Source organism: Adiantum capillus-veneris, chromosome 4 (genome assembly GCF_014529385.1).
Source record: "Adiantum capillus-veneris isolate H3 chromosome 4, ASM1452938v2, whole genome shotgun sequence".
NCBI classification, from domain to species: Eukaryota; Viridiplantae; Streptophyta; class Polypodiopsida; order Polypodiales; family Pteridaceae; genus Adiantum; species Adiantum capillus-veneris.
Window position 1 is genome coordinate 159,740,415 of NC_140934.1, and position 15,036 is coordinate 159,755,450.

The following is a 15,036-nucleotide window of genomic DNA, read 5'->3' on the forward strand; positions in this document are numbered from 1 at the left end:
TTTTTTGACAGTGAAGAGTTTTGTAAAACAGGCACTTTGTAGTCATGTGGGTTTGTGCTGACAAATGTTAGATTTGTGCAGTTTTTCTTCTACATATGCAACTTTTGCATTAGGTATAGCCATCAGCCATGGCTGACAATAATGATGTTTTCCACATATCTCCTGAGGACAAAGTAGATGGGGGAAACTACCCACTTTGGGCATACATGATACAACTTATTGCAAAGGGCATTTGGAACATTGTGCATGGGTACGATGTAAGACCAAGTTCTATGGACAAAGCGTTCTGGATGATAGTGCAAGTTCTAGTTGATGGGGTTGTTTTGTCTATTGTTGAGCAAGTACATTAGGATGCGATGAAGCATAGGCTCATGCATTGATTGCGTTCTTTGTTAAATGTTCCATTACTCCACACATTTTCTCAACAAGAATAGCAAAGCGAGCATAAGATAGACTAGCTTTTATGTATGCAAGTTCAAATTTGGTAAAAAATTCTTACCTACTAAGGAGCTAGAATCCAAGGTTATGCACAAAGAGGATGCTATGGATCTATTTCTTGCGGAGATTAAAGATCTCAATGAGTAGTCTATTGCCATTGGTGTGGTCATTTCTAACAATATTCTTGTGCATACAATTCTTCATGCTTTGCCGGAGTCTTATCAGAGTTTTGCATCCACCTCTAGGCTTATGATAGAAAATAAACATGGTGATGTAAAGTTACATGGTCTTGTCTTTGTATTGTTACAAGAGGCCCAATCCAAAAAAAAAAGCATGAAGTAGCGTATTGTTGAACATGCATTTGTGACTGCATAGCAAGAAAGGAATACCACTATCGCCACCTCATATGCTTCTTCAATGCAGATTCGGCAAATGTTGTAGAATGGGCTTTTAGTATAGAGTGTCAGTTTGACCCAACCTGTGCATGACGCATGTTCAACTAAATCTAACTTATGATAGAGGTACAACCAAGCACATTACGTCTCACATTGATTCATTCACTTCTCTTGAGATTGTTCCTAAATGAGAATATTGTCACGCTTGCCAACAATGCCATTTATCTAGGTAAGGGATTTAGAAAGATTGTGCTTACTACGGTGGCAACTCTATCACACTTTTGGATGCTTTGTATGTACCAAGGATTAAGAACCTTTTTTTTGTATCGCACTTGCAAAAGTTTGTCCTGTATCAAGTCTTTGGATGACAAATGCTATATGCATTATCTTAGGTTTGGTGATACTACAATATTTGGCACCTTGTTTCATAGGTTGTATAAGCTCAATGCCTACAAGAATGAGTGGAAGATTCAACATACGCCCTTTCTCATTTGAAGACCAATCTCGATGCAAAACTTTGACATGCACAATATTGATCTTATAAATTTTGCCAATTTACTACATTTGCCAAAATCTAATATGGTTGCTTTGCTAGCCCCTCTTGAGGCACCATTGAAACAGGCAATATGGAAGCTCTAAACTTCCTCATGATGGTTTAGTGTGGGCTACTTGCAAATTCCAACTTGTCCATAGTGAGTTTGAGGTCTAATGCATACTCCCATTGCAAATTCCGATTTGTCCATAGTGAGTTTGAGGTCTAATGCATACTCCCATCTTTTGTAATCTTTAAGCTTTGTGACTTTTATTATGATTACCACACGCATGCATGGGTGTATCCTCTCACAGCAAAGTCTAAAATGTTTGTGCTCCAAGCACTTTCATTTATGGCTCAAAGTGTATTTGGTTGCAGTGTGGGCACCGACATTTGTGATCAAGTGGGCAAGCATATGTCAAAAGAATTAAATGCTTTCTTGAATAGTGGGATACAATTACAATGAAGAGTATCCTCAACCAAAACAATATTGCTGAGAGGGAAAATACATCACTTATGGAGATGCCACAATGTGTGGTCAAAAGGCAAGCTTTGCCACACGTGTTTGCAAAGAAAGAAAAGGAAGGTAAGAAGTTCATTGTCGGAACAATCTCAAAGATCCGTATGATGAGTGAAGAAACCTCAAAGATCTTTCTGACAAGTCTTGAACTCAAGACCTATTATTCAAGAAAGAACTAGATAACAAATCTGCCACATGTGTGTGTGTGTGTGTGTGTGTGTGTGTGTGTGTGTGTGTTGGGGGCGGGGCGTTGGTCCTTCCAAATCGTCAACCACAAGAGACACAAGCACTTCTTCATTACCAGAAAAAGAGAGGAAAAAAACAGAGGCTAGCACTGCCACCATCAAACCCAGCTCATTACAGAACCCCTTGCTGAATGCAAGTGTTGATGCATCTGACTGCTTTAATCACCATTGTTAGCAGACGTACAACCGAGGACAAAGAGCTGAAGTCACTGATTGCATTTAAAAATATAGTTAGCTGATGGCACCCTGGCTCATTAACCATCTAAGCATTATATTCTCCTTGCACCCACTGTTTGTAATTGTGGCCACCGACAGGTAGTCTACAATGCTGTGGTAAGTACAGGCTTGATGGAACCGTGGGCTTACATTGGCAATGTTTGGAGGAATGTAATTTTCTCGAGATTCTCTGACATAGAATTGCTACAAATGCAACTGGCCCTAGGACCGGCATCTTTGCCATAAAAACAAAGACAAAACTCCTCCTTTGTGAATGCCCCAATAACAATCCCTTGAGCGATGGCTAACTAAAGATTATGTACAATGTCCACCATGGGCAGGCAAAATGACAAACATACCTTTAACTCTCTAAAGAGCCAAATCCTCGCAAGACAAGAGTAAATTTAATTCGGAAAAAAGGAAAAAAGAAACCTGAGCTTTATACGAAACTTGCTTGTGTTCTCATTGGTTTTAGTAAAATGTACACCATTAGTAGGCAATGAAGCCCAGTCAGTTTAAGCCAATCAAACTGACGGTTTTTCACCCATGACCAAATATTTACCTTAGAAAACTTGAAGCATAATTTGCTTGTTGCTTATCAATCTTTTCCACACTTGATGATCATCTCTCTCTAAGCCTATGCAGCCATCGCTCTTCAGGAATCTTGTCTGCCCACTCAGGCCGATAACCACCTAAGGAGATACTCTGCATGGCAATCCGAATAGCTTCACAACGTTCAAGAGGGAGGGGGGCTGATCGACAGGCCAGTTCCTCTTCCTTCGCTCTGAGCACAGCAATGTCCTCTTCGTGTTGCCTCTCAGTCTCAACGATATCATCTACATCATCCTCCTCTTCATAGCTAGGGTTTGTATGGTGTGTATTTGCAAATAGTTGCAACCCGGCAAGCTGCCCGTACACATGTATTTCCGTGCCATCAAAGTGTACAACATGTCGACCTCCATTGTTGGGATTGGCCAAATGATTCTGCATGGGATTGTTGTGTAGATCATGCCTCAAATTTCTGTGGAGCACACCACCATTCTGCATCTCTTCTTGTCCTGCAATGATGCGAGAGTCATGGTTGTGGGAACCGTTATCCAGGCCTCCGCCATTACTGCCAGTTCCATAGCTATGAGCAACAGATCCACCATTTTGCACAAAAGGGCTGCCTCCATTGTGAGCACAGAAGCTACCACTGTTGAGGGTTGTCCCCGTCGCTAGTGTTTGGGAGGCAGTGACGGCATCTGGTGCATTGAATGTGTAGAGACCATCTAAGGGGCCCTCGCTGCTCTCAGAGGAGTCGGAGAGATGATCGGCCGGTAACTGAAAATAGCCTGCATCAGCAGACCCGCGAATAAGATCTTCGTCGCTATCTGCTGCACACATAATTGATAAGAATTCAGATGAGGCCCTTCAATGTTTACATCCTGAGAAACAACGCTCCACACAATGTCATACCTGCGTCGGTTGAAACAGGCAGAGCCATCGCTCGCTCGCTCTCGTTGTCTCTTCTTCCAAACATCTTAAGGCCCTTTACACACTGCTGCTGCCCATCCGTTTTTTAAAAGCACTCCATCCGGCGAACCGAGTCTTGCCTGTGCCAATCAAACTAGTCTTGCTTGGTGGGCCTTGCTATATAACATCTATAGAATACACTAGGACATACGCAAATTGATATTTAGTATCTAGCATTGAAGGAAACAAGAGCATGACTAATGGAAAGGGCGACACTGCATGAAAGGGATATACATTTGAAATAATGTTTATGGGAGTAGGGGGTACCCAATGAAATCAAATCAAAAACTATAAAGAATCAAATCAGATACGGACGAGGGTACTTTGTCGAGCGACGTGGCAGTCAGAGTGTGTGGGTGAGCTGGCGGACAGAGGAGCAAGGGCCGCACAAAGGCTGAGGGTGATGAGCAGATGGAGAGGAGGCGCAAGTTGCAGCAGATCCGTAAGCATGCTTGCGAGGCTATAGAGATTTTTTTAAAAAATTAAAATGTATGGTTTTGACATCTGAGTGCGAATGTGGTTGTGGTCTACAACAGTTCACAAATACTCATCGCTCTGCACGCCCGTGTTCGACTCTCCAACCCCATTTTAGAGGGTGACCCTCTATTGAGGGTTATGAGTTATGAGTTGCTAAGGTAAGGTTGGATTCTGAGGAATCTTGGGACGAATGAATAAATAGAAGAATCTTGGGAGTAGACAAAGTTAAGTGCATCAATTATTCGAGATTATAAGGATAATTATAGTTGAGATTATATCCAAGCGAGGTTGTCTACTAATGAATGTTTTTTTCTAGTATACGTGCCACATGTAAATTCTTGCAAACGGAACGTATTTTTAAAAAAAATCATCGAATGGTTGGTAGCATAGAAGGTGGATGTTGACTGTGTTTTGCCTTTCTTCTTTTGTACTTATTTGTGTTTTTCCTTTCTTCTTTTGTAGTTATTATGAGTACAATGAATGAGGACAGCGATACATGTAACCTCACCTTTTTTATTTTGTGCTATGGCATTGACAACGCATGTTGCACCGTTTGCCACACCGATTGTCAAGTCGGTGTTTTCAGTGATCATGCAGCACATGTCAATTGCGATCAAATCTAGCTTGTTACTTCGTTAGCGCAGTGGGCCAAATCGCAAATCTGCAAGCACGTTCGTCCACGTGGCTGATTCACAAGCTTTTTTTAACGCAGGCAAAAAAAAGCTCTCCCGGAATAACGTTGCCCTCATGCAGCCTCCGATCAACCTCCCGCCCCCACTCCTGCACACCAAGCACGCTAGGCAGAAAGAAGCCATGCGCGCATTTGTTTTGTCTGCCCATCTGGTTCGTTCTCATGCCCTTTGCCGGTGCAGATTGGAACCATGCGCAGAGTGCCGCGCTTCCCGTCCAAGATATCTCTCTCTCTCTCTCTCTCTCTCTCTCTCTCTCTCTCTCTCTCTCTCTCTCTCTCTCTCTCTCCAGACAAAGGCAATTTCACGAGATAGCCCAGGACAATTTGTAAAAAGACTCTGTGCTTGGAACTGATTTGGTCGACATGCCTGTCGCATTTGGTGCAGTCGCGAAAGCACGACACATTCTTGGCGAGCTTCCTCCAGGATCGGGATGGGATGCACGACTGCACGACACATTCTTAGTGAGCTTCCTCCAGGATCGGGATGGGATGCAATCTCTTGGTATGCACTTATTGTTGCAGGACATGTGCCAAATGGGGTGTATATTCATGGGAGAGCCTATGAGATCACCTATGCATGCATCTTGAAGGCATGTGGCACAAGATGCTAATATGGACACAAAAAGATGTTATGCTGATATGGACATAAAAATCAATTATGTTGTTTGTCAGAGTCTGTTGGAAAAAGTTGTCATACTTGGCACTATCTTGGTTGATATATATGTCAAATTTCGTGTGCTTGAGAAAGATGTCGTGCTTGGCATTGTCTTGGTCGATATGTATGCCAAATGTGGTGCACTTCAAAAAGCACAAAAAGTGCTTGAGGAGCTTCTCGTCTGGAATGTCGCCTCTCGGAATCCACTGATTGGGGATGTGCACAACAATAGTAGCGCCAGAGTCCGGAGTGTGGACTCTTGGAACGTAATGATTTCAGGATGCTCTAGATTGTTCTCAGCAGATGCAATCACTTGCGCATGCATCTTGAAGGCATGTGGCTCTACGTACAACAAGAGCAGGGCTAGAAAGATTTCGTGCTTGGCACTACCTTGGTCTATATGTATGCCCAATGTGGTGCGCTTGAGAAAGCACAAAAAACTGCTTGAGGAGCTTCCTGTCTGAAACGTCGCCTCTTGGAATGCATTGAATGTGGGATGTGCATAAGAAGAGCAGAGCCATAAAGCTCTAGGCTGTTTTCAGCAGATGCAAATGCTTGGAATGCACTGGTCGTGGGATACGCACTACAGAAGCAGGGCGAGAAATCTCGTTGTGGAGAGTGTGGACTCTTGGAATGCACTGATCGCAAGATTTTCCCAATAGGGACAATGGCAAAAAGCTCTAGTTTGTTTTCAGTAGATGCGAAGTGAGGGACTCTCTCCAGATGCAATCACCTATGTAGGCATCTTGAAGGTATGCGGCTCTGTCGCGCTTTATTAATTGTCGCAGGCAGAATCCAGATGGGAAGTGAAGGTCTCTCTCTAGATGCAATCACCTATGCAGGCATAGATGCAATCACCTAGTCAAGCATTACATGTCACAAGCTTTTTTAATTGCACGTCGATTGCAAGCGTTGACGAATTCAAAACTATCATGCTCCGTGTTAGGTGTTATGTTCAGAATGTCATGGTCGATATGTATGCTAACTGTGGTGCATATGAGAAAGCACAAAAAGTTCTTGAGGAGCTTCTTGTCTCGAATGTCTCCTCTTGGAATCGTCTTGGAATGTCCCTCTCAGTTACAATTGTCCAGTGTTCTATTTGGAATGTCAGTAGATGTGAAACGAGGGCCTCTCTCCGGACATGCACACGGAGCAGGGTCGGAGCGTGGACTCTTGGAATGCACTGATTGTAGCCGGGCAGAAAGCACGTTGTCGAGAGTGTGGACTCTTGGAATGCACTGATCGCAAGATTTTCCCAATAGGGACGAGGGCAAAAGGCTGTAGTCTGTTTTCAGCAGATGCGAAGCGAGGGCCTCTCTCCAAATGCAATCACCTATGTAGGCATCTTGAAGGCATGCGGCTCTATCACGCTTTTTTAATTGTCGCAGGTAGAATCCAGATGGGAAGTGAAGGCCTCTCTCTAGATGCAATCACATGCGTAGGCATATATACAATCACCTATGCAAGCATCACATGTCACAAGAATTTTTACGTGCACGTCAATTGCAAGCATTGACGAATTTCAAAACTATCATGCTCCCTGTTAGGTGTTATGTTGGGAATGTCATGGTCGATATGTATGCTAACTGTGGTGCCCATGAGAAATCACAAGAAGTGCTTGAGGAGCTTCCTGTCTCGAATGTCTCCTCTTGGAATCGTCTTGGAATGTCCCTTTTAGTTGCAATTGTCCGGTGTTCTATTCGGAATGTTAGTAGATGTGAAGCAAGGGCCTCTCTCCGGATGCAATCACCTACGCATGCATCTTGAAGGCGTGTGGCTCTACGCTAGAAAAGTGCTTAGCACTGTCTTGGTTGCCTCTACGCAAGATGTTGATATAGGCAGAAAAACTCAGAAGTATATTATGAGTCAGAGGCTCTTGAAGAAAGATGTCGTGCTTGGCAGCACTGTCTTGGTCGATATGTATGTCAAATGTGGTACGCTTGAGAAAGCACAGAAAGTGCTTGAGGAGCTTCAGTCCGGAATGTCGTCTCTTGGAATGCACCGATTGCGGGATACGCACTGATGTCCAGAGCAGGGCTAGAAATCCCTAGGCTGTTTCTAGCGGATGCAAAGCCAGCTCTCCCTATATCCTCATGCAAAAATCACTTGGAACGACATCTCTTGGAATGCACTGGTCGTGGGATATGTACAACGAGAGCAAGGCCAAAAATCTCTAGGATGTTTTCAGCTGATGCAAGGCAATTGTATTTCTCCAAATTTAGTCACCTATACTTTCATCTTGAAGGCATGTGGCTCTACGCAAGTCTTGTCTGGAGTGTGGACTCTTGGAATTAGGGTTGCAGAGAAACGCACACAGCTTGGAGAAGACGAAGGAAGCTCAAGGCACACAATAGAGAGTGTGTTACTTAGTGTGCAATGGAAAGATAGATAGCCTTAGAGTGATGGGCGTATATACAATGCACGGGGGAAAAAACCTCCTAAAGAGGGAAAAAATGCCCCGGCGGTCCTAGTGTGTTCACACACATCACTACCACATGTATATGGTAACAAATCCCCCCTGGAGTGATGCGGTGAACGAGAGCTGGCACATGAGTAAAGGGAAGTGCCATGCCCTGAGGACAGGATCAGTCCACAAAGGGGAGTAAGCCCAAAGCTTTGCGGAAAGCTTCAAGCTTCTCACGAGACAATGCCTTTGTGAAAAGATCTGCAAGGTTGTCCGGTGTTGGCACATAAGCCAAGATGATCTCTCCTGCTGAGAGCCTCTCCCTGACATAGTGGTAATGCACCTCAATGTTCTTTGTGCGAGCATGAAAAACTAGGTTCCTCGCAACTGCCAATGCGCTCTGACTGTCAGTGTAGATAGTGTTGGCAGCATCCTGTCCAACACCCAAATCAGCCATAAGGCGTCTGAGCCATACACACTCAACCGTAGCTGTGAAGACTACCCTATACTCAACCTCACAACTCGAAGTGGCCACAGTAGGTTGCTTCTTGCTCAACCATGATATACATGAACTGCCAAGCATGAAACAAAAACCACTTGTGGACACTCGCATGTGAAAACAACCAGCCCAATCTGAGTCCGAAAAAGCATGTAAGTCTGGCGGCAATGATCCCCCCTTGGGATAAAACAAGCCAAGATGTAAAGTGCCACTAAGGTAGCGAAAAATTCTCTTGACAGCCTGCCAATGCTTAGACCCTGGGCTATGCATAAATCTGCTGACTTGTGAGACTGCAAACTGAATATCCGGCCTCGTGTTGCATACATAAATGAGGCAGCCAACAACAGTTTGGTAAAGAGTGACATCAGCAGGATCGCCAGCATCATGTAGACTCAACTTCAAACCTGTTTCCATGGGAGTGGCAATAGGTTTGCAATCCTCAAGTCCAAACTTACATAGCAATGTCTCTATGTAACTTTTCTGACACAAGGCAATACCACCATCACACTGCTTAAACTGTATGCCCAAATGATGATGCAACAACCCCAAATCTTTCATCTTGAAAGTAGCATTCAAATCAGCCTTAAATTCAGCAATATGTCTCTCATTTGGTCCAGTGATCAGCAAATCATCAACATAAAATGAGAAATACATCACCCTCATGCTTTACATACAATGTGCTTTCTGTTGGACTGTTACGAAAGCCTTGTTTGACCAAATGAGTGTCAGCTTTCTCATACCAAGCACGAGGAGATTGCTTCAACCCATACAAAGCCTTGTTACATTTGCACACTTTGTCCTCTTGTCCTTTTATGACAAAACCGCGAGGCTGCGTTACATAAACTTCCTCAAATATGTCACCATTCAAGAAAGCAGTAACAATGTCTGATTGATGTACATCCCAACCAAAATGAGCTGCCAATGCACATAGAAAACGCACAGTAGTCATACGACAAGTGGGAGAAAAAGTCTCTTCATAATCTATGCCTTTTTGCTGTGCATAACCCTTTGCAACAAGTCGAGCCTTATGGCGATCAATCTCACCATCCGGCTTGCGTTTCAACTTGTAAACCCACTTCGTACCAATGGCCTTTTTGCCAGGAGGCAAATCACATAAAGTCCATGTGTCATTTTCTATAAGTGCATCATATTCTGATTGCATGGCAGCCATCAAATTTTCTGAATTCTATGCTTCATCAAAAGACAGAGGCTCCTCAACATCATGTAAACTAGACACAGCCAAAGCATAACAATCTGATGCATAAGATGCATGGCGAGAGCCTGAACGAGTACGACTAGACAAAGGTGCATCCAATTTACTGTCACGCAAAGTGTGCACCAGCCATTTTGGCATACCTCTAGCCTGCTCATTTTCAGCCCTTTCCTCATCAAGTACATCATGTACATTTGCATCAGTAATAGGCTGATCTAAAACATTTTCAGAAACCCCCATAGGCTGTACATTTGCCTCATTGGAACTTACATTCGTATTTCCACCACTGAAAAGAGGCAACAAAGTGTCATAAATGTCCTGTGAGCTTACATTACTGTCTCTAGTACATGATAGCAAGGGCTGAACAGAATCTTCCACAAACACTACATCCCGAGAAACCAGAATACGTTTTGTTTGCGGATGATACAACCTGTAACCTTTGCTTTCAGCACTATAACCAACAAAAATACATTTGACAGCCTTATCATCCAATTTTCTGGGCTGCACTTGTGGCACCAAAGCATATGCCAAACAACCAAAAACACGCATGTGCTCAATAGAAGGTTTTCTATCATGCCATGCTTCATATGGAGTAATAGACTGCAAAGCTTTCGTAGGACACCTGTTAAGTACATAAGTGGCACACATAATGGCCTCAAGCCAAAAAGAATGCGGCAAAGCTTGACTTTTGACCATACATCGTGCCATTTCCATCAGTGACCTGTTTTTCCTCTCAGCAACACCATTTTGCTGAGGTGTATAAGGCACTGTACATTGGTGTTTTATCCCACGACTAGCCAGAAATGCATTAAATTCATGAGACATGTACTCCCCCCCTCGATCGGAACGGAGGGTGCCCATAGTACATTTCAAGACATTTTTAGCCATAGCCAAAAATTGTTTGAAGCACATAAAAACTTCGGACTTCACTTTAAGCGGAAATACCCATGCATGCCTGGAGTAATCATCAATGAAAGTCACGAAGTACAAGTAATTGCCCAAGGACGGAGTTTGCATGGGCCCACAAACATCACTATGCACAAGCTACAACCTGCATGTGGCCCGAACTGAACCATCCTTTGGAAATTTAGAACGCTGCATCTTACCCAAAATACAGCCTTCACAAACATGTTTGACAGGTGCTTCAAGAGGTGGCAAAGAAGCAACCATATCAGATTTTTGCAAACGCAGCAAAATGGCAAAATTCAGATGACCAAAACGTGCATGCCAAAGTTTTGCATCTGAAATAGCCCTTGAATCTGCAACAGCATTTGCAAAATTTTTTCCACACTTGTCATACAAAGTGAGCTTATACAGCCCACGACACAGAAGCCCAGATGCAACAATTTCATCACCAAAACTGAGATCATGAACTGTATATCTGTCATCCACAAATTTGACTACAAGTCCAAGTCTAGCAAGTGCAGATACAGATAAGAGATTCTTCTTGATCCCAGGTACATAAAGTGCATCAACAAGTGTGAAGGAACTGCCATTAGCAGCAGTGAGCACAATCTTTCCAACTCCCTGAACTGGATAAGAGGCATTGTTGGCACAAGTGACTGAATTCCCATGAGGGACAGACTCGAGAGAGGTAAACAATTCACGATGTGAGGTAATGTGCTTTGTAGCACCACTGTCGAAATACCACACATGTGAATCTGCAGCAACTGACAAGCATGCATCATGGACAGCAGGATTGTAAGTGCACTCTGCGCTAAAATCCCATTCTGCATCAACATCAGCAACACAATCTCCTTTCACAGAAGACTCAACAATGGCTGCATTTGTAGTGGAACCAGCATTTGCAGTGGAACCACCCTCTTTCTTCTTAGCCTCTTTGGCCTTCAACTTAGGACACGACTTGATCAAGTGATCATTGGCTTTACAATAATGGCAACGCATCTTCTTTTTTCCCTTATCACCAGAATTGCCAGACGAAGTACTGCCATCAGAAGCATTAGGAACATAATTTTTGCCACTCGCAGCAGAACCATAAGAAGTGGTTGCATTGCTGTTACCACCCTTTCTTTGAGAAGCAATAAAAGCCTGTTCAACTGCACGCTGTCTAGTCCTGTTTTTTCTAGAAAGTGACTCTTGCAACAGCAATGTGCATTATGCATCAAACTTGACAACTTCAGGATTTCCTTGGGTCATCAGTCTCCAAGTACTAGCAAATGTCTGGTAGGAATCTGGTAAGGCATCAAGAACCGCTTGCACAAGGGAACTGTCTGAAATGACTTCACCTGCAGAAATAAGCTGCTCATTGATATCCTTGATACTAGCAAGGAAAATGTCCATATCATCTTCCTCATGCATAATCTTCGACTCCAGCTCTTTACGCAACAAAGCAATTTTAGCCTCATTGCGGCTTGCATAAAGACCTGCTAAAATATCCCAAGTCTGTTTTGTAGATTTTGCTGAACGGATGTGAGGAACAATGGTGCGCTTCACAGAAAACACAATCAATGCATGAGCCTGCGCATCCTTAACATCCCAACGAGCTTGTTCTGTCGTAGGCAAAACAACTCTAACAGCTGCAATCCTTGCAGCAAGACCTGCAACATCCTCAACATCGCCTACATCCTCAGAACCAGGACGTACATCAATGCCCTGCACAATGTTCCAGACACCCTTTGACACAAGAACATGCTGCATCATATAAGCCCACATAGGATAGTTGTCCCCATCCAACCTGTCCTCAGCAGCAAACATCTTGAACACATCTGTGTTGTTGTTGTCAGCCATGGTAAATGTTGCACCTGATGTGAAAACTGCCCAAAAATAGGAGAAACGGAGCGGGAACAACCTGTGCTATATAGCACAAACCGTAGAAGACTATAAGGCACCTGTTATGCTGAAAACGGCACTGACAGAAATTCTACACAAAATGACAAAATAGCCTGTGCAGTACTGCCTGTAGTGGAAACGGAGGTCGAAATGAGCCCAAATCAAAATTCTGAGCAGACTAAGCTCTTCGAGCTGGCCCAAAATTTTTGTCGACCTGCGAACGCTTGCCAAAGCTCACTGAAATCGGAGAAAGTGAGCAGGTGTGTGCTGGAGCAGCTGGCGACTAAGCCCGGGAGGACGTGACCTGCTCTGATACCAATTGTTGGAATTAGGGTTGCAGAGAAGCGCACACAGCTTGGAGAAGACGAAGGAAGCTCAAGGCACGCAATAGAGAGTGTGTTACTTAGTGTGCAATGGAAAGATAGATAGCCCTAGAGTGATGGGCGTATATACAATGCACGGGGGAAAAAACCTCTTAAAGAGGGAAAAAATTCCCCGACGGTCCTAGTGTGTTCACACACATCACTACCACATGTATATGGTAACAGGAATGCACTGATTGCAAGATTTGTCCCACGGGGGCAGGGCGAGAAAGCTCTAGTTTGTTTTCAGCAGATGCAAAGCAAGGGCCTCTCTCCAGATGCCATCACCTACGCATGCATCTTGAAGGCATGTGGCTCTGCACAAGATGCTGATATGGGCACAAAAATTCACAATTGTATTGTTAGTGAGAGGCTGTTGAAAAAAGATGTCATGCTTCGCAGTGTCTTGTATACCAAATCTGGTGCACTTGAGAAACCACAAGAAGTGCTTGAGGAGCTTCCTGTCCAGAATGTCGTCTCTTGGAATGTACTGATTGCGGGATGTGAGCAAGAAGAGTAGCTCCAAAAAGCTCTAGGCTGTTTTGAGTGGATGCAAAGCACCAAAATGTGGGATGTGCGCAATAAGAGCAGGGCCACAAAGCTGTAGGCTATTTTTAGCAAATGCAAAGCAATCTCTCTCTATATCCTAGTGTAAGGATCACTTGAAACGGCGTCTCTTGGAATGCACTGCTCGCAGGGTATGCACAACAATAGCAGGGCCATAAAGCTCTGGGCCTTTTTCAATTTCCTATCTCAAAGCGTAGGCTCTTGAAATGCATTGATTGCAGAGTTTGTCCCACAACAGATGTGAAGCAAGGTCCTCTCTCCAAATGCGATCACCTACGCACGCATCTTGAAGGCATGTGCCTCTAAGAAAGATGTTGATATGGACACAAAAAATCACAATTATATTGTCAGTCAAAGTTTATTGAAAAGATCACATGGGTATCAAAATTCCTGATGTGATTGCTAGGCAGGGGCTATTGATTGCAAGATATGTGCAACATGGATATGGCAAAAAAAATATGGTCTTCTTTTACGATAGGCGAAGTGAGGGATGCTCGCCATACAAAGTCTCTTGGAGTTCTCTTATGGCCCTAAGTTGCTTTAAACAAATGCAAAGAGAGGGTTTCTCACATTGACATTGTTGATAGCAGATTGGTGGTGAAAAAATATTGTACTTGGCTATGATTTGGTCTACTTGTATATCAAATGTGGTTCTCTCATGAAAGAAAAAAAAAATATTGATGGGCTTTCCCTGCGGAATATCATCAACTCAAATGCATTGATTTGTTGGATATGCCCAACTTCATTGTGCTAGGGTAGCACAGGAAGCAAAATGCAAACAGAAAGCTTTTCTCCAAATGCATTATCTATGCTTGCATCTTGAAGGCCAATGGCCTTATGAAAACCATTGACATGGGTGACAAAATCAATGAGAAGATGCCTGGTACGGCACCGTTGGTGAAGTATGTCATGCTTGGCCATCCTTGGTTGATATGTGTGGTACTGTCACGAAAGCATAAAAAGATGAAAAGTTCTTGATTGGCATTCTCTCTGGAATGTCATCACCTGAAACATATTGGGCGCTAATATGCCTGTCGCAAGAAATCTCTTAATTGTTTTTATGGAACCTCTTTCTCCAAATACATTCACCTATGCTTGCACCTTGAAGGCTTATGGCCTTATGGAAGACTTTCACATGGGTATTAGAATTCACGATGTGATTTCTAGTCAGGGGTTGTTGGGAGTACTATGTCATGCTTAGCGGTGGTTTGATCAATATGTATAGAAAATCTAGTGTCCTCACAATAGCACAAAAACTTCTTGAAGGACATCCTCCCTGGGATGTCATCTCTTGTATCAGGTTAAGTGCAAAAGATGTCCAACATTGTTGATGTAAGGAAGTGCATCAATGATAGACATTCAATCGTGCGGTGAGTAAGCAGTATCATTTTTTTAATTCTTGACACTGAGAACGCAGTTAATGAACGCACTGAAAATTGCACGCTGTCGTGGGAATGGCACGTTCCCTCATATTATAAAAATTGGGGAGGACTATGCAAACTCCCCCATGCAAGAGA

General features: G+C 43.5%; 1 protein-coding gene across 2 annotated transcripts; it reads right to left on the reverse strand.

The window, feature by feature from the left end:
* Positions 1–2,784: 2,784 nt before the first annotated feature.
* LOC147460242 (uncharacterized) lies at positions 2,785–3,961 on the reverse strand. Of its 2 annotated transcripts, none has more exons than XM_086509988.1 (2): positions 3,805–3,961; positions 2,785–3,722 (listed from the first exon to the last, which is right to left on the reverse strand). In XM_086509988.1, the coding sequence occupies exons 1-2, from the start codon at positions 3,866–3,868 to the stop codon at positions 2,968–2,970; spliced, it is 819 nt and encodes a 272-aa protein (XP_086366114.1). In that variant the 5' UTR covers positions 3,869–3,961; the 3' UTR covers positions 2,785–2,967. The 2 variants fall into 2 exon arrangements, with proteins under 2 accessions (XP_086366114.1, XP_086366115.1); XM_086509989.1 differs by having other exon boundaries at positions 2,785–3,719; positions 3,805–3,960.
* Positions 3,962–15,036: the final 11,075 nt, after the last annotated feature.